The sequence below is a fragment of the Lipotes vexillifer genome, unplaced genomic scaffold (genome assembly GCF_000442215.2).
Source record: "Lipotes vexillifer unplaced genomic scaffold, Lipotes_vexillifer_v1.1 scaffold868, whole genome shotgun sequence".
Lineage (NCBI taxonomy): Eukaryota > Metazoa > Chordata > Mammalia > Artiodactyla > Lipotidae > Lipotes > Lipotes vexillifer.
Genome location: NW_006790424.1, coordinates 393,662 through 412,834, shown reverse-complemented (window position 1 = coordinate 412,834; position 19,173 = coordinate 393,662). Strand labels below are relative to the sequence as shown.

The following is a 19,173-nucleotide window of genomic DNA, read 5'->3' as shown; positions in this document are numbered from 1 at the left end:
GCAGGAATGGATAGTGGGAACTTTAGGAACCCTGCCGGGAGTCTCATTCCTGGTGCCTTGAAGGTCCGGGTGCTTGTTTCTGTTGATGCCTAGAATAGCAGGCACATTCCTAGCTTCCCTGTTAGGGCTGTGGCTTCCAGTTTCTTCCACTGTAACCAGCTGTAGGATTCAGGCCTCCATTGCACCCAGAATAGATGGAGTGGCAACTCTGGGACTTTTAATGAGAGCCAAGAAGGCCCTAGTGGACTGTTTCTCCCAGTCTGCCAATTATGTAACCCCTTTCCTCCCTGCTTTTGAGGCACAGACACAAAACGGAGTCCCCGAATCTACAAGTTATGAACTTTAGGACCCAAAAGGGCCTTCAGAGGACAGGTGGGGGCTTTTTCTTCCTGTCACAAATGAGGCCCTTGAAACCTGGAGAGGTGACTCCCTTGGTGGCAAGGAGGAGGGCCTGAGCCTGGGGTAGCTGACGCTCAGACCCCATAGCTTGCCCACTGTGTGGGTTGTCATGACAACAAGGACGGTGTGATGGGCTTTTGAGCCAAGGCACAGCTCTGCTCAGACTCTTGTCTTTGAAAGGGTGTGCTCCCTTGTCCAACATTAAAACTTGGAATTTCTTACTTTCTTACCAAAGGCCTTGTGGACTTGATGGCAGTGAAATTATATATTTTTTTAACTGACATGACTGATGTAAAACATGATACTCGTTGCAGGCGTACAGCAGTGATTATGTATATATTGCAAAATGAATATGTATATATTGCAAAATGATCACCACGATGTCTATTAACAATTCATCCATCACCACACAGTTATAGCTTTTTTCTAGTGATGAGAACTTTTAAGATCTACTCTTTTAGCAACTTTCAAATATACTACACAGTATTATTAACTACAGTCACCATGCTGTTCGTTACATCCCAATACTTATTTTATATCTGGAAGTTTGTATAAAAGGTCTTGTAGACATGATGGCAGTGACATTGTAATTTTTAACATTTAAAATGACCCTTAAGGGCTTCCCTGGTGGCGCAGTGGTTAAGAATCCGCCTGCCAATGCAGGGGACACAGGTTCGAGCGCTGCTCCAGGAAGATCCCACATGCCACGGAGCAACTAAGCTCGTGCACCACAACTACTGAGCCCACGTGCCACAACTACTGAAGCCCGCGCACCTAGAGCCTGTGCTCCACAACAAGAGAAGCCACCCAATGAGAAGCCCGCGCACCACAACAAAGAGTAGCCCCCGCTCGCACCACAACTAGAGAAAAGCCTGTGTGCAGCAACAAAGACCCAACGCAGCCAAACATAAATAAATACAAATAAATAAGTTTTAAAAAAATAAAAAATAAAATAAAATGACCTTTTCCAACTGATGCACCAAGTAGTAAAACTTACCTAATCGAATCTGTAAGTCGTCAACCATGAACTTATGCCCGGGGGTCAGATATCCTTGAAAAACCCTCCAGGTGTGAGTGGAATAACTTTAATATATTTTTTTCCAGTTTGGGGGGTTGTTTTAATAGGTGAGGATTACGTCAAAAGACATTTAAGTGATGTTTCAGGTTCAAACGGAAATGAAAAGCACGTAAAATTGTAAGACAAGAATTTCAAGAATTTGACAGAGGTGAAAACTCACAAAGAAAATATGCAATTAGACGTTTTCGTTCTGCCCATTTATCCTACTCAAATCCCTCTCCAGTTGCCCCACCACCACCCCACCAGCATTTAACAACCCTGCAGGGGTTAACAGACTCCAGCCAGGATCTCAGGCCCGGACTCCTATCCAGCTGCCATGGTCAGAGGGCAACAAAGATGCCTCGCCTGACCCTGCACCATCTCCTGCAAGCTTCAGGCCCATTGGTGCCCATGACCAGGGTCGTCCCACCACGTCATTCCATGGAAGGTCCCCATGCAGCCCTTCCCGTGGCTGCAGAGACCTCGCCAAATAGCCTACGTGCAGCCCTCTACACATCCGAGAGGGTGGGGACTCACCGTCTCCCAGGAAACTCGGAGCAGTCGTGTCCCAGAGAAGGGCAGACAAAGGGAGACCAGGAACCAAAACTTTGGAACTAAGAAATGAACCTCAGCTGATAAAATGCAAGACAAGGAGAGAACAGCAAAGCCACACAAAAGACCAAGGCAAAGGAGAAAAACAGAAAGGGGACTTTGGGGCAAAGGGCTCTGGGATGGAAGGGTGGTGTCCTGCCTGGGCTGGTGGAGTCAGGCAGCCAGGTGGTGAGGCTCCGAGGACGAGCTCACGCCCAGCATCTCTAGCGCCGGTCCCTCGCGCCCCACTGGTGGGAAGTCAGGTCCTGTGTGCTCAGGGGGGCTGAGCTCAGAGCCACCGTGTATACAAGCAACTCTTCCTCCACTTGCCCATCTTTAGCTTGGTGTGTTAGAGGCCTTGCCCTGAACATATGCTCTCTCAGCTGCAACTCCTGAAACGTTTTTTTTTTTTTTTAAAAAGCCATTCTGACTAAGTTTGGCCTGACTGTGGTGATCACAAACTCACCTCGCAAACTTCCAGCTTTCCAGAAACAAACCGAACGTGAAAGGATTAAATACCCAGCGAGCAGGTGGGTTTTGTAAAAAGCTCTGTGGGGAGGCTCCTAGGGATTTAAAGGCCTCTGGCTTTGTTAAGTTCTGAACAATGTCCAAGTTGAAGTCAGCAGAGAAAACTGTTAGTGGTCGTGAGATGGAGTGGGTGATGCCTGGATCACATAAGAGCTCTCGGGCAGGGTTTGGACCACATGGCTGGCTCTCCTTGCCTCTCTCTCCGCCCGAGACCGGGGTCAGCGGGGCGCTGCTGGGGACACTTTGATTCAGCATGAACCCTTGAGCAGAGCCCTTGGAAGGGTCGAAATCCACTCCCCACCATGGAGGCTCTGGAGTCTCCTATCTTAACATCCTAAATAGGCTTCTAGCTGGATTTGCTTTTGTGATGCAAGGAAACGTTCTCCTTCACCTTCCAGATGTCCCGGTGAAGCAGCCGCATATGTAGGGGGGCTTTTCCCGAACACTGTGGACGGAGTTTCTACTTTGGGGTTCACATCTCTGTCTACATGTCATTTTTAAATACTCTTGAGGTGACGTGTGCAGGAGCGGCCACCAAGGCCAAACCACACAGTGAGGGATTCCAGAAAACCGCACACGTTCCTGGGGGATCCAGACTGCAGAGCAGCTGGGCTGGTGGGGGGCTTGGGACCTGCGTGTGCTCCCTGATCACGGGGGCTTCTTCCCTCCGCTCGGCCGCACCTGCACACACAAGCCTATCCGCCACGGTGTGGCCCCGACCCCGACCTGAATCCCTTGCCCTGAAATACCAGCACCTTTTTTCTCCCCTTACGCAAGTCCTTCAGGCTGGGCTCGTCTAACTTTGTCCCCTCCAGCCCATCTTAAAGACTGTTGACGGGTTTATCCAGCCTTCCCTGTCACCCTTCAGGACTTTCTGTTTAACCTTACTTACTGCTTGTCTCCTCAAAGCCTGGACCTCCTACTTCTTTTCTGTCTCCAACAGGAGAAGCAAGGTGAGTTGAAAAAGCTCATAACCAGGAGTTGCACAGTTCAGACTGCAGCTGTGTGACCCTGGGCAAGTCGTGTAACCTCTCTGACCCCAGTCTCTTCTGTGTAATATCGTTTATGAGAGCCACCTCATGGGGGTTGGCACACGGTTAGTTCTCTCTTCTCATCCCGGAAGTAGACACTAAAGAAGCACTTGGATAAGTGGTTTGACTGTGGATGGACTGCTTGCTTCAGATGTGTCCGAAGGAGAGACCAAAGTGAGAGGAACCAGGGCCGTACTCGTGAAAAAGCCCCATGTGGTGCCAAGAGCCGCCCAAAGTGTGTGACTGTGCGCCGAATTTATTGTGAAAAACATGTTGCACGTGGATCCGAGGTTCACGCACTTGGCCAAGGGGTTCCCTCGGTGGAAATAACAATTTGTTAGAACTAAAGTCCCACCTGAAGGCTTCGCCAGCCCAAACTTGAATTTCTCCTCATGACCTTAGGGGTGAGCAGTGTTTCCAGGGGGACACTGCCATCTCTGAGTCATCCCACTGGGAGAGTGTTTGCTGAGTCCTTGATTTGAGGCGCTGTATTGGGTTGGAGGAATGCATTGTCATACAGATGCCACGGTCCCCGTGTTTTCCCTGAGCGCTGAGCGCAGTGCTGGGCCCGGAGCAGCTGCCGGCTGCATGCCTGCCTCGTGGAGATCAGCTGCAGCTGCCCCGCTCAGAGGCACCAGTGACAGGAGGAGCTGTGAGGCCTGGCCCATGAACGGGGAACTGGCCGCTGACCTGCTGGGGCCACCTGGGGGTCCTGGGCTGGCCCCTCGCCAAGGAGGAGTCCAGGGCGTGGTTCGGAGCCCAACCTAGGTCCAGCCAGCAGATGCCCAAGCGCCTCTGCGGGTGGGTCCCACGGGCTCTGCGCGGCCAGCTGCACGTGTGTCTGAGGACGTGACGGGAGTGCCGGTGGCCTTGGAAGTGGAGCCCCAGGGGCGTGGCCTCCCCCTCTCAATGCCCACTGCCAACGACACTGACAGGCCTGTTCAGGGCGCACATGTCATACTGCTACCTTGCTGGTGTCCACAGCAGGCTTGCTTCACTGTGAGGGGCGTCCTTGTGTGGAGTCAGCAGTCCCCCAGAGGCTGTGCTGAGGGAAGATCCAGGGTTGCTTTTAGGATCTCTGTCTCTTTCTGTCTCTCTGTCTCTCCCTGTGAGTCTCTCTGTGTCTGTCTCTGTCTCTCTGTATGTCTCTCTCTGTCTCCATCTCCCTCTCTCTGTAACTCTGTCTCTGTCTTGCAGTCTCTGAGACTGTCTCTGTGTGTGTCTCTATCTCTGTCTCTGTCCTGCTCTGCATATATGTCAGTCTCCTTCTCTCTCTGTCTCTGTGTGTCGGTCTCTGTCTCCCTCTATCATCTTTCTCTGTTTCTGTCTCTCTCTCTGTTTGTCTCTCCTCTCTGTCTCTCCCTACAAGTGTCCCTCTCTGTGTTTGTATGTAAGGCCCTGAATCGTTCTGGCAACAGAGAGCACACACTGTCAGCTGTCCTCACCGTGAGCATCTATTTAGACGAGTGGCTGCACCAGCATATCTGGATCCCTGTAATGAGCCGGAATCCAGAACCACAGCGCTGACCTTGCCTGGGTTTGTACATCTCAGCAATAACAGCTGCTGCTGTGAACGGAGACTTTGCGTTTTCCTTGTGATGGAGAGGTCTGCTGTCTTCCCTGGACGCAGGAAGACTGTCTGATGCGGAAGGAAGAGGGTTGTCAAAGAGCCAGGCAGTGCACCTTGAAATGCATCTGTTGTTATTCCCATTGAGTCTTTCCAGGTGAACTGAACTCAATCATAAACTACAAAGTGAAAGCAGATTTTTCGTGCACACCCATATGGAGCCGACTGAGCACGTTCACCGCCATGCCCACCCCTCTCCCCAGGCGTGGAGGGCAAGCTTGTTGTTCTCTTACTGAGAGGTGGACGGATCCGTGGTGTGCGGGAGAGGCTTCTCTCACGGGCCGCTTGGGGATCCCCTTGTCATTCTCACCATCACACAATGACTCACGGGGCTGCAGAACTGGGGAGCTGGGAACAAGGGTACGGCTTATTATATCCCGAGGTGCTTTGCAGCAGGATGCTAGCTAGCATCCTGGGAGGTTTAAGCAGAGCTGGTGACTCACTTGTGCAGACTGAGAACACCAGGACCAGCAGCATCGCGGGGGGCGGGCTGGGGGCAGGTGAGGTCCTGGACAGATGTCTAAGCCTGTCATCAAGGCAACGGCCAGTGTGGTGTGGAGCTTCCAGAAAAGATGCCCGTGCTGACTTCTTAACCGGTCCTGAAAGCAAGCGTCAGAGCAGGCCAAACCACACAGTGAGGGAGGCTGGCGGAGCCCCGCTCAGGATGGCGCCCTCCCAACTCACTCTGCTTTGCTCTTTTCACTCTGACACACCCCCTTCAGGTCTGAGGCCACTTTCAGCAAGTTCCTATTAGGAAATGCAGGTTCTTTGTACTCTGCCCTACCACCATCCTCAGTCAACACTTGCTGATTTAAACAAGTGAGGATCAGACATTCGGCCCTCGACTCTGGTCCTCCACGATTGATAAATGAAGGACCCTCTTTCACCCCCTGTCCCCCAGCAGCAGTGTCCTGATGACAGCATTTAGGCCAAGCTGCAGAACTCAGCAAGCATCTGCTTTCGGTTCCCACTTTTGGTATATGAATTAACTCTTGCAGTGTGGCAGGGAGAGGGGGAGAGGGGTAGGTACCTTGGCCGTGCCGTGCGTTCACAGACCACGTGGCAGGCACAGCCCAGACAGTGACCTCCGGGGAGCGCCGGTGCTAACCTGCTGCCAAGCGCACGGAAATGAAGTTCATGCTGACATACAGGTAGGCCTGGACACTGGCGAGGGGGCCACACCTGTGAGCAAGGGTTGCAGAACAAGCGAACTCTTCTGTCCAATTCCGCACGGCATAAAAATAGTTTAGTGCCCTTCTTCGTGTACTTGTAAAAAATATAATTGTTTAAGAATAATTGACGTACCTTAAAATTCAGTTCAAAATGGTTGACTTACCGGTTTTGGGTTTTTCTAGTCATAAGGTTGTACAATCATCACTGCTCCCTAATTCCAGAACTTTTTTATCACTCTGGAATAAAAAAGTCCTGTACACGTTAGCAGTCACTCTCCAGTCTTCTCTCTCCCCAGCCCCAGGCAACCACGAATCTACTCCTGTCACTATGGATTTGTCTATTTTGGACATTTCCTAGAAATAGCATCATTACAATATGTGACCATTTATGCCTGGTTTCTTTCACTCAGCATAATGTTTTCAGGGTTCACCCATGTTGTAGGTTGTATCAATGCTTCATTCCTTTCTATGGCTGAATGATATTCCATGGTATGGATGGTACCACCCTTTGTTTATTCATTAGCCGATAGACATTTGGGTCATTTCCACTTTGGGCTATTATGAATAATGCCAATGTGAATATTTGTGTACAAGTTTTTGTGTGAACATATATTTTCAGTTACCTTGGACATGTATCTAGGAGTGGAATTGCTGAGTCATGGGACAACTGGTCAACTCTTTGAGGCACCACCACCGTTTTCCACAGAGACTGCGCCGTTTTCTGTTCCCACTGGCAACGTGCACAGCCTCCAATTTCTCTTCCTGCTCGTCAGCGTTTGTTATTGTCCACTTTTCACTTTAAAGCCACGCCTAGCAGGTGTGAAGTGATATCTCGTTGTGGTTTTCATTTGCATGTCCCTAATGATGGATGAATGTCTTTTCTTGAGCTTATTGGCCATTTGTATATCTTCTTTGGTGAAATATCTATTCAAATCTTTGCCCATTCTTTAATTAGGCTACTTGTCTTTTTATCGTTGAGTTGTAATAATTACACTTCTTTTGAAAAATTAATTAATTAATTATTTTTGGCTGTGTTGGGTCTTCGTTTCTGTGCGTGGGTTTCCTCTAGTTGCAGCGAGTGGGGGCCACTCTTCATCGCGGTGCGCGGGCCTCTCACTGTCGAGACCTCTCTTGTTGCGGAGCACAAGCTCCAGACACACAGGCTCAGTAGTTGTGGCTCACGGGCCCAGTTGCTCTGCGGCATGTGGGATCTTCCTAGACCAGGGCTCGAACTCGCCGTGTCCCCTCAATTGGCAGGCAGATTCTCAACAACTGCGCCACCAGGGCAAGCCCTAATTACACTTTTTTTGTTCAATGTACTTTCGTCCTAACAAAATATCATAAGATGATATTTCCCCCCAAACAGTGAAAATAGCATAAGCCCAAAGCAAGAAGAGGCAGGGCACTCTAGCCAAAAGAAGGTAGTGGAATGAGGAAGGTCAGGAAGAAAAATGAAGTAACTTTGTTTTAAAGCCAAAACACTGCAAGGCGGTTTCCTGTGGCCTCTGTGCCTGTGAGGTCCTGTGGAAGGCACCCTTCAGAGGAGGACAGCAGACTTGGTCTCCCCCCTCCTCCCCAGAGCCCTGCAGGGTATACGCACCTACACACACAAAGTGCTTTGAACTCTCAAGCTCACCAAAGCTGCTGTGAATGCGTGAGAATATCGAGGAGCAGTTCTGACAAGGCAGGCCTGTGTCTTATTTAGCTTTAAGACCCCTCAGCACCTTATAAAAAAAAATGTTTGGTTCCCGAATGCATCAGCAAGTCAAAGATGAGATTTTGAGGTCTCGTACAGACGTGGCTTTAGTCTCGTTGTGGTTTATTATCTGAACCTGATGAACCAAATGACCCAATCATTTAACATAGTTTTTAGCACATTTTGCTATAGATGCATGACTTTTCCCAGTTCCACAGACATCTTTTGAAGCTCTGGACTGGTCTCGCCTCCTGGCAGCAGGGACCTAAGCCCACAGGTGGCCAGGTCCCCACTCCCTGCAGTATTTGCATGGCTAGTGGCGCCGGGAATTTGCCACGGTGCTTCTCTCCAGATAGCAGTGTACCTCAGCCCCAGGGCGATCAGACCAGCAGGTGGACGGGGCCGGTGGCCTTTGACCTGGCCCTGTGGCTGCAGGGTCCCCAGAGCAACAGACTCCTTTGCAGATTAGTTTCAAACTGTGCCCTGCTCTAGAAGGGAAGGAACCCTTGGGGTTCTCATTTTTTTTTCTGCCCTCCCTCGCTCCTGAGGGCCCCTGCCTGATTTGCATCCTAAGCTCAATTTGCATCACAAAATACACCCAAACTTCCCTGGACCCGCTGTGGTAGGCAGGCAAGTTGTGTTTTTTTGTTTTGTTTGGGTTTTTCATCTCCTGCCATTTCTCTAGCAGGTTTCTGGTTACATCCAGATGACACTTAGATTAGGTTTCATTTTATGTCCTTGGCCTATGATTCAACTAGCCCCTCCCCCCGGGCCAGAGTCCCTCCAAGATCAAGCCCCATTCACTGGAGGGGACTCGGGGGGCAGCCCCTGCAGTCCTTGTGGAAGGGTCATCCTGTTTCTCACGCTCACTGGGCACCTCGATCTGCAGGCCAGGCAGCTGCGCGTCCTTCAGTTATATGCTCTGGGGTTGTCGGGGGGTTTTTTCTCCTTCCTTTTCCCCCAAACCCGGAATCAATATCTTGGGAGTAAAGGGGATGGGGAGGCCGGAGGAAGAGCCCCAGGGGACAGAAGTCTGCAACCGCCCAAAGCAGCTCTGTTCTCCAGACGGAACCCTCCAGACTCATTCAGCACCAAGTGGCTGCAGAGGAAACCCTGCCGGGCCAATGATAAGGGGGAAATGGAGTCACTTCCTTACCAGCTGCTTTATTCAGGTAGAAACAGTCCTCACTTCCTTACGTGTGCTGTGCTGGCCACCGCTCCCAGCGGCCTGGCCGCCTGCTTCCCCTTTTGATCTCAGCCACAGTGGGTGTCGGAGCATCACTGCCTCCGGGCTTTAGAGAAAGCCCTCCTCTCTGCTGTGTGTGTGCCTCCCTCTCTCCTGGGGCTTGTATGTCAGTTGGCTCTGGGCATTGGAAAACCATAGATCGTTTTTACTGGGAATGATTCTCAGACCCTTTAGTAGAATCCGAGACTAGTGACGACCGTCCGTCTTTATGTTCCCATGAAGGTCCAGGATCGACTTGGGGCCGCTGATCATCTCCTGTGTCTTGTACAATGGGCACCAATGCTGCCCCTCTTGTCGTGCCCAGGATTATTGTTTTTTTTCACCTCCAGGCAGCATTTTCAGTCTTCATAACACAGCTGGAATCTCCCTGACAGAGGGATAAATGGTCCAGTGAGTTTGGAAAATGCCCGACAGCTTATCCCTCCCTTGGAGACTCACAGGGCATACGTGTGGGATGATATTCAAAATAACGACCAATATGGCACAGACACTGACCAGCCAGATCTGACGCCGACCGTTATGAACGGTCTGAGCATCAGTTCCTCACAGGAAGACACTAGAGGCTGCTGCTGCTGCTGCTGCAAAAAAAGGCAGCGGCTTTTGTTTAAGCCCATCATTTATTTGCCCTTTGAACATGCTCCTTTTAAAAAATATCGTCTCTTAAGATACATTTGGAAAACCTGTTCTCTAGTCAAAGAAATCAGTGTATTTCAGTTCCACAAACATTTGCTGAGTTCCAAATATGTGACAGACACATGCTCCAGGGATCCAAAGATAAATAAAACATGGTCCCTGCACCTCCAGGTGCTAATCACTGAATGGGGGAAGACAGACTTGCAAACAGGGACTAGCTGAGGATTATTCAACTCAACCCACGGGCTTGGAGAAAGTTGCCTGCAAAACGTGATTGCACTGAATTCCTGAATGAACTAAAATGAACTTACACGTGACAGAGCTGAGCAAGAAACTAGGTTGGGGCAGAGCATTGGGAGCCTTGGATGTCATGTCAAAGAATTTGGAGGTAAGCATGGAAGTGACAGATTTGATTCCGAATAGATCACTCTGCCTGCAGTAGGAAGAGGAGATTGAAGGGTAGGGAGGGCATTAGACTTAAAGGCAGAGAGATCAGATGGGAAATCCTAGCAGTAATCCTGGGGAGAAAAATAGGTGGTGAAATCAGTGGTACATATACTGTCCTGTGGAGTCCCCTTGCCCTTACCACTTCAGAGCTCTCTAGCTTGACCTCCAACTACAGGAGATACAGCATCTGAATCTCTTGCCCCAAGGGCCTTCTCTGGCCTCTAGAGCCCACTTTACCTGTGCACGTGACTGGCCAGAAGTGCTGGGATATTGATACCTCCATAGGAGCAACCCTCAGCCAATGAATGGAAGGAAGTGGTGTATAAATACCCCAGCTCCCTAGCCGCTTACTGGAATAACGAAATGTGCCTGTTCTGCACTGACCCCCAGATTTCCCAGCAGGATTCAGTTCCAGTTGCCAGCAGCAGTAACTTGCTTGGCAACGTAACTCATGGCCACGTTCCCTTTTCTGTCTCACTTCCCCACTCTCCTGCTAGTGCTTCCTGGGATCACCTCCCACAAAAACTGCTTACACTCCAGTCTTTTTCTTCGGGTCTGCTTCTGGGGGAACCCAACCTAAGACTGTGGGATTTACCTGTGATTGAATGGATGGGGGAGAAGAGGAAATATCTATCTAGGAGACTCTCAGGGTGTGGGTTTACTTGAGGGCATGGACACTGTAAAGGTGAGAAGAGAGGCCGGCTTGCTGGAGGGGCTTTGATGGCTCCAGTCTGGACAGCCTGTATTGTAACTTCTGGTGGGTCATCTAAGAAGACGATTGGAATAGGAATCTGGCTGTCAGAGGAGCAAGTGGGGCTGGATATAAAGGTTTCAGAGACATCATCATGGGGGGGGTGGTGGTGTTTAAGACCATGAGAGTGAAGATTAGCCAAAGAGAGACAAGACAGTCCAGGCTGCTCAGGGAGCATCAAGTACCCATCAGGGCAGACAGAAGAGGAGGTGCCCATGAAGAGATGGAGAAGAAATTCTCCAGGAGGCAAAGGTTTACAGTGATCTCAGCATCCAGTGTGTCAAAATGTTCAGTCAGGTATGATCTGAAAAGTATTCAGTGGACTTAGCCACATGGAGGGTATTGGTAGTCTCGGGAGAGTGGTTTCAGAAGCGCAGTGGAGGACTTCCCTGGTTGCGTAGTGCTTAAGAATCGCCTGCCAACGCAGGGGACACAGGTTCAAGCCCTTGTCCGGGAAGATCCCACATGCTGCGGAGCAGCTAAGCGCGTGTGCCACAACTACTGAGCCTGTGCTCTAGAGCCCACGAGCACAACTGCTGAAGCCCGCGCACCTAGAGCCCGTGCTCCGCAACAAGAGAAGCCACCGCGATGAGAAGCCCGTGCACCGCAACAAAAGAGTAGCCCCCGCTGGCACCTAACCTAGAGCCCGTGCTCCGCAACAAGAGAAGCCACCGCGATGAGAAGCCCGTGCACCGCAACAAAAGAGTAGCCCCCGCTCGCCACAGCTAGGGAAAGCCCGCGTGCAGCAATGAAGACCCAACGCAAACAAACAAACAAAAATCAATTAATTAATTAATTTTAAAAAAAAGTTTCTCTCTTTAAAAAAAAAGAAAAGAAAAGCACAGTGGAGGAAGCAGCCAGGCTGAATGGATTAAAATGTGGTGGAAAAGCAGCTGATGAGAGTAGGTTAGCAGTTTGTCTTGGGGGGAAGAAGAGAAAAGGTAATGTTTAGGGTGGAACCCAGCATCAGCGTGGACATTTTGAGGAAATCTGAATGTTTATATGCCAAGGAAATAAGAGACAGAAGGTGGATGAGGTTAACCTTGTAGTTGGGAGCTGGGACAATTGATGGAGGAAGGTTCCAGAAGCAACAGGAGATGGTGGAATAAGGGAGCGGGGTGTAAAGAGCAGGGGAGGACAGATAGAGATGTGAGTTAGTGGCTGCTCCCAGATAGGAAACTGGGGTGATTCTCACCCAATGGCCCGATTTCCTCAGAGAAGAAAGAGGTGACATCAGCTGTTAAACAGTGAGGGGACACATGAGAACAGTGGTGGCTGTTTGGAATAGTCATGGAGAGGAGCAGAGCCAAGCTCTGACCCAGGGGAAGGGAGTGCTCAGTGCTTTCTAGAATTCACTGAGTCTGGAGACCATGAATTTACAGCAGCCCCCATCTGCCTGGCCAGACGACTTTCAGCGACGCTTGGAAGGCCAGAGGTGACTGGGGGGCAGGATGGGGTCAAGGTTGGATGGGAGGCGCAGGGTGAGGGAGGCAGGGGGACAGAGCCAAGTGCCTGCCAGGGTCCTCAGCCACTGAGCACAGGAGGCTGGGGATGCGGGCGCAGCCTCTAGTCCCTTCTCCGCCTCATGGCAGTTTATGAGTATACACTGTGAATGACTTACTTTCCTGGTCTACATTTCATTTGCCTCATTTATATAAAGGGCGTTATAATTACTAGGTATTACCACACAAGCGCAGGAGATCTGAACTTACTTGGAGGTAACTGCCCACTCAGTTTTGAGTTACGATATTTTGCCTTTTCCATTTTCTTTCTTTTTTATAAATTTATTTTATTTATTTATTTATTTATTTTGGGTCTTCGTCGCTGTGCGCAGGCTTTTCTCTAGTTGCGGCGAGCGGGGGCTACTCTTCGTTGCGGTACACAGGCTTCTCATTGCGGTGGCTTCTCTTGTTGCAGAGCACGGGCTCTAGGTGCACGGGCTTCAGTAGCTGTGGCACATGGGCTCAGTAGTTGTGGCTCACGGGCTTAGTTGCTCCACGGCACGTGGGATCTTCCCGGACCAGGGCACAAACCCGTGTCCCCTGCATTGGCAGGCGGATTCTTAACCACTGCGCCACCAGGGAAGTCCACCGTCTTTTCTATTTTCTAACCCTTGCCCTCAGGTTGTCATGAGGGAGGTGATCCCCATGGAGACAAAAGATAAAGCCATGACAAACAGAAAATATCAAAGGCATTTGATAGCAGTGTTCAGTTTCCTGTTAGCACCATCTGATTTTCTTTTGGTTCCGCCGACAGGACCTTCTGCTCTGTGCAGGGTAGAAAATGGCAGCACGCCTCCATTTAATTTAGTTCACTGTGCACACAGAGGCATCCCCTCTCTAGATTGGAAGCTCTTTGAGGGCAGGATGACTTCCACCCCCGTAGGATCTCCCATGATGATATAATGTATCCACAGAAGTCAGCTCCAAGACTGTGGAACGTAGCTGAAGTCCTGATTTGTCCACAGCCAACCAAGACCACATTAAGTTTCCCCATGGTGCAAGGAGCAATGAGAGCCAGCATGGAGCCAGGGGCCTGGACTTGCGGACGTTGGTTTCGTTGTTACCTGTTTCACTCAGTGTTATGTTGGGAATATCTCTCCTTGCCAGTAAATATAGGGTATAATTTTTAGTGACCGACCCATATTCCATTATATTTTCAGATATTTTTGTTGTTTTCAGGTTTTATTAATTTTTTCAAGAGAAATAACTAGAAGTAGAATTACTAACAAAACGACAATATTTTTAAAGCTTTTGCTGCGCATCGCCAAATATGAAAGGTCTCTCCATTTACCTGTACCTGGGAGTCTATCAGTTGTGTAAGAGTATCGGGGGTTCCCACCCCCATCCCTACCCCATCCTTTTCAGCAGAACTCAGTATTCTTTTTCGGTTTTTGCCAAAGTGATTCGTTTTTAAATCTCGTTTTACTTGGAATCAGGTTTAAACGAAACTTTTTGAAGGATTCTGAAGGGGAAAGGAAAATTTTGGAGGGTGGGCTGCCTTGAGGGACCTGTATGTGTGTGTCTGTGTCGGGGACGGGGGCAGGAGAGAGAGAGAAATAGAGGAAGAGGGGAAATGAAGGGAGGGAGGAAGAGGGAGCAGGGGGTGAGTGGTCCCAATGCAGGAGGGATGATACTTTTACTGCCTCCCCCCAACTTTCCCTGGCTTAGGAGTCTTGAGTCTGGTCTGTTCCCATCCGTCTGTCCCGTCCACATCTCCCTGGCTTACTTCCAACCCTGCAGCCAGGGTCCGGGGTTGGGATGTTGGCCGCCCTGCCCCACTGATGCCAGCCCTGGGTGGAACTCAGACTCAGACCATCTGTGGCCTCTGAATTTGTAGTTTGTGGGGAAGCTGTCTGCAAAAGAGCAGCAGAGCTGGGGCACTGCCTGCCTTCTCTATGATGTGAGAGGCCAACAGGAGAAAGGACCCTTCCCTGGGGACTTGCTGTGCCCATCCCTGAGGTCAGGCAGAGCCCTTGCCAGTCCTGACATGAGCAAGGGCTGCCGTGCCTTCTGAATATATAGGCTGGGATTTTGTCTGAATCACATGACGATGGCCCAGGTTTTCTTTTTCCCTCTTTGTTGCTTTTAATACATAAAATGAGCATGTGTTTATTTAAAACAGCTTTCAAACTTAAACAAATAATGACAGACTGTTCAAACAGACTTCGGAAATCACCCTAATCAGGATGTTTGAAAAAGCAAGAAGACTCTCCATGAAAGTAGCTTTAGGATCTTCAGTCCTGAAACAACAGGGTCTGCTCTGCACTTTAGAATCACAGATGGGCAAACCGTAGGAGCCAGATTCCATCTCAGGGGGTTTAAAGAACGCCCCTCAGCCCTACAACCTGACTTAGTAATGAACGAGGCAGTAGAGTTGGGCGTGTGTCATCACCAGAACACATGACAGGTACGTTTGAATTCACAGTTTCTATAGAAATCACCAAGCATCTTCAGAGCCAAAAGCTGACACTTTAGAGGGAGCTAGTAAATTGTTTCTGGAAATTAGCAGGCTTGGTAGGTAAACCATCTGGAGGGAAGGGCAGTTTTAGGAGGGATGTCGCAGGTTAGCAAGAAGACAGGCCAGAGAACAAGGTACCGTTTCCACTAGTTCACACTCTGGGCCACATTTACAAATGGCCTCAGTCACCTACATTTATCTTCACAACAACCAATTTTATGGGTGAAGTAAATGAAGCTCAGGGTTGGGTAATTTGTTCAAGGTCATAAGCAATAAAATGTCAAACTGGGATTTCACCCAGACCCTCTCCCCTGAGTTCAGAGCTAATTCCCAGATTCCCTGGGGCTGCGTCATCGTCTCTGTGCTCATTCTTTGGGTTAAGAGATGCTTCTTTAGCTCATTCCACTTTAGAAATGATTTTTTTCTTTATAGTGCACATCAGAAATGGGCCATGAGGTCCATTAGAAGCATAGTTATTAATGTGAGGGGCTGGGTCTTGGGAAAGGGAATTATTCTGGCCCCAGAGAGTTGGGGGTATTTGGAGAGGCGTTTCTTCTCCTGCTGGTACTGTGCACCAGACAAAGCAGCCTGAGTTTGTCGCTGCTTCCTCCACTTTCCCAGGATGGCTCCTGGTCTGGAAAGGTCAGATGGCCTAGGCCTTAGCCTGTTTCATATTCTGCCACAGAAAACTCCATTGATAACTAAAGGGATGCTGGGTCCAACCACTGACCCTCTCAACATCAAGCCGAACTGCATACTGCCCAGTGTTGGTACTCTGAGGAATTTGGGGTGCCCTTTGGCTGCGCTCTTGCGGGTTCCAGCCTGCCCATCCCTCACGGAGAACAGCACGGAGGGGAGGGCTGTTAGACGTTTGCTGTTGTGTCTGTGGGATCCTGAGATGCACTTTGCAAGAGGCAGTTTCTCTAAATAGGTCCTGACCCCTTTCCGCCCCATTTATCCCACTTACATGTAGGGAAGGCAGGAGGTGTCTTGACAAACAGCCGTGAGTGTTAGCTCAGCTTTGCGCTAAGGGCACTAAGCACATATTTAATTTATGTCTATTGCCTTGCTTGCTAAGGCTCAAACTTTGAAAAGGTTAACAATAGATTAAGAAAGAAGAAAACCCTTGCGCCCTCTCCTGGTAAAAGTTAATCCAGTACATCTGAAGGTATAGCTCACTCATGGGGAGCAGTTATTTGTCTAGACTAAGTAATCTTGTACTAATTCGACCAAAGCTATTGACACACTAGATGGACCACTAGGTCTTCACTGTTGGCGCTTTGGGGTGGATAATTCTTTGTGGTAAGGGCTGTCCGGTGCCTTGTGGATACTGAACAGCATCCCTGGCTTCTACCCATTAGATGCCAGCAGCACGCCCATCCCAGACCATGACTACCAAAAATGTTTCTAGGCATTGCCAAATGTCCCCTGGGGGACAAGACCACCGCAGTGAGACCCACTGCCCAAAACCCATGTCTGCTGTTTTTTTTTTTTTTTTCTTTTTTGGCCACACCTCGCAGCTTGCAGGATCTTAGTTCCCCGACCAGGGTTTGAACGCACGTCCTCGGCAGTGATAGTGCCGGGTCCTACCCACTGGACCGCCAGGGAATTCCCTCTTGTTTGCCTTTTGTAAAAGGTGCCACTGGTCACAGGGCAACCAGTGAGAGAGTGAGGATGGCTCCACACAAACCTTTCGTGACTGTGGGGTTGTTTTTTTTTTTTTTTTTTTTTCTTTTTTGGCCACACCTCGCAGCTTGCAGGATCTTAGTTCCCCGACCAGGGTTTGAACGCACGTCCTCGGCAGTGATAGTGCCGGGTCCTACCCACTGGACCGCCAGGGAATTCCCTCTTGTTTGCCTTTTGTAAAAGGTGCCACTGGTCACAGGGCAACCAGTGAGAGAGTGAGGATGGCTCCACACAAACCTTTCGTGACTGTGGGGGGCAATTCTGATGATTGGTAAACTGAGTTCACCTCTGGGAATTTGTCTAAAAAAATCCAAACAAGTAGACAAGGATTTATGTATAAAGCTATATCATAATGTTGTTTATGAGAGCAGAAGTTTAAAACAACCCAAATAAAGAATTGGTTAAATAAAGTACAGGATATAGATATATAAACATATATTATGGAATACTATGCAGTCATGAAAAATAATTGTGTAAGTTTATATTCAATAACATGAGAATTTTCCCTAATGATGCCTTAAACTCTCGAGACTACTGCCAGATGTCCAGAGGTTTCTGTACACAAAAGGAATAATTTCAAGAAGGCAGAGTAAGCATCTAGGTGAAGTATTAGGCCAAACACAGAACTCAAACCAATGTTTGACTTCAGAAAACTTCACTCTTTAATTGAACAAACATTTCTCAAACACCTACATGTATCAAGACCACACATAGCGCTGGGGAGACAAAGATGATACCTGGTCCCTCTACTGCAATACTTGCTCCAAACAGACAAAAACACAGTAAACATCGTCAGACCCTCCTCACACACAGTGATGCTGGATGTCTCCGTATGTCACCGTCTCCCATAGTGAAGGGCCTAACTGGAGCTACATCCTGTTTTCCTCTTCATGCCTGATTAATCACACCAAGGGAACATTTCATTTACTGCTTTATATATTCAGATATATTTAGAGTTGTCCAAATACTCATTGGGCCCAAACATGGAATCTAATCCTCCCCAACAAATCTAAGAAATGAGCATTCAACGGTCTCAGCTTCTTTCCTACAGCACAAGAACAAAGAAAATGAATCCATAAGATGGGTATGAAGAATAAATAAAATAATGCATGTCAGGCGTCTGTTTATATAGCAAGCACTCAATAAAGGAGTAGTTGGGGTTTTTTAAAAATTATTTTTACGAACGGCCATGCTAGCTAAAATTGCAAAGTCTCCCGTATTTCTACCTGCCTTTGCTGTTTTATCTTTTCCCTTAGCACCTACCACTCTCTGATACACTATATGAAACACGTAGCTTTGTTTACTGTCTATCCTACTCCACTGGGTCAAAGCTTTTGCGCTTTTAGCCTATTTCATTCACCGCTGTATCTCTACAGTGTCTGGTACATAAGTAGGGTCTCAAAAGATATTTCCTGAATGAAAGTGAAAAGAGTGGGTCTGAAATCATTGCCCCCAAAGTGCGTCTGACCTTTCCCCTCACCCTCCTGAAGGTGCCCAGGCACTTCAGATGCCTTTCTCCCTGTCATCTGGCATACCGTCTGTGCCGCTCTAATGTTCTTTTTCTTCCCTCCTCTTCCCACTGCAGGATGCCTTTGTGGAGCTGTACGGTCCCAGCATGCGGCCTCTGTTTGATTTCTCCTGGCTGTCTCTGAAGGCACTGCTCAGTCTGGCCCTGGTGGGAGCTTGCGTCACCCTGGGTGCCTATCTGGGCCATAAGTGAAGTCCACAAGCCGGCCACACACACATATGCAAAAGGTTCACTAAAGCAGTAGAAATAATATGCATTGTCACTGATGTACCATGAAGCGAAGCTGTGGTCTCTTAAAAACAAAAACAAACCACCACCAACAACGAAAAAACAGCTTTCAGGCTCAACGTCGAATCAGCTACTTACTGCCAAAGGGAAATACAATTTATTTTTTACATTATTAAGAAAAATAAGATTTATTTATTTAAGACAGTCCCATTGAACATGTCTTTGGAAACCCTACTGCTAATTACTAAGCCCCACCTGGATGGCTCCACCTGGTCTCCTGTGCCTATAAACACGGATTTCTGTTCCATGTTGTTGGCGCAACTGACTCACCATCTGAAAAGCAAACAAATTGACAAAGGACTTGACTGTTCCAGAAGCCGGGTTTCTGGCTGCTGGAGGTTAGGAAGAAGGTGTTCGCTTTCTTTGCCTTTTGTTTTTGTTTTTGTTTTTTTTTTTTGCCCTGGAGGCTGTGTTCTTAATAGAGGGGAGGTCCTTGGAGGGGAGACCATTCTTCCCTGGCCTGAAGAACAGGCACTTTGCATATGGTACACACCCGGCTGGAAGAAAACCATCGGAAACTTCAGATGGACTTG

The 19,173-nt window shown here is 48.9% G+C and overlaps 1 protein-coding gene across 1 annotated transcript in view; it reads left to right on the top strand.

The window, feature by feature from the left end:
* BCL2 (BCL2 apoptosis regulator) overlaps positions 1 to 18,754 on the top strand; it is a 180,861-nt gene extending 162,107 nt beyond the window's left edge. Inside the window, exon 3 of the mRNA XM_007463695.1 lies at positions 18,410 to 18,754. Within this exon, the coding sequence (XP_007463757.1) occupies positions 18,410 to 18,544 (135 nt within the window). The 3' untranslated portion in view covers positions 18,545 to 18,754. The remainder of the gene's footprint in view (positions 1 to 18,409) is intronic.
* The last annotated feature ends 419 nt before the right edge of the window (positions 18,755 to 19,173 follow it).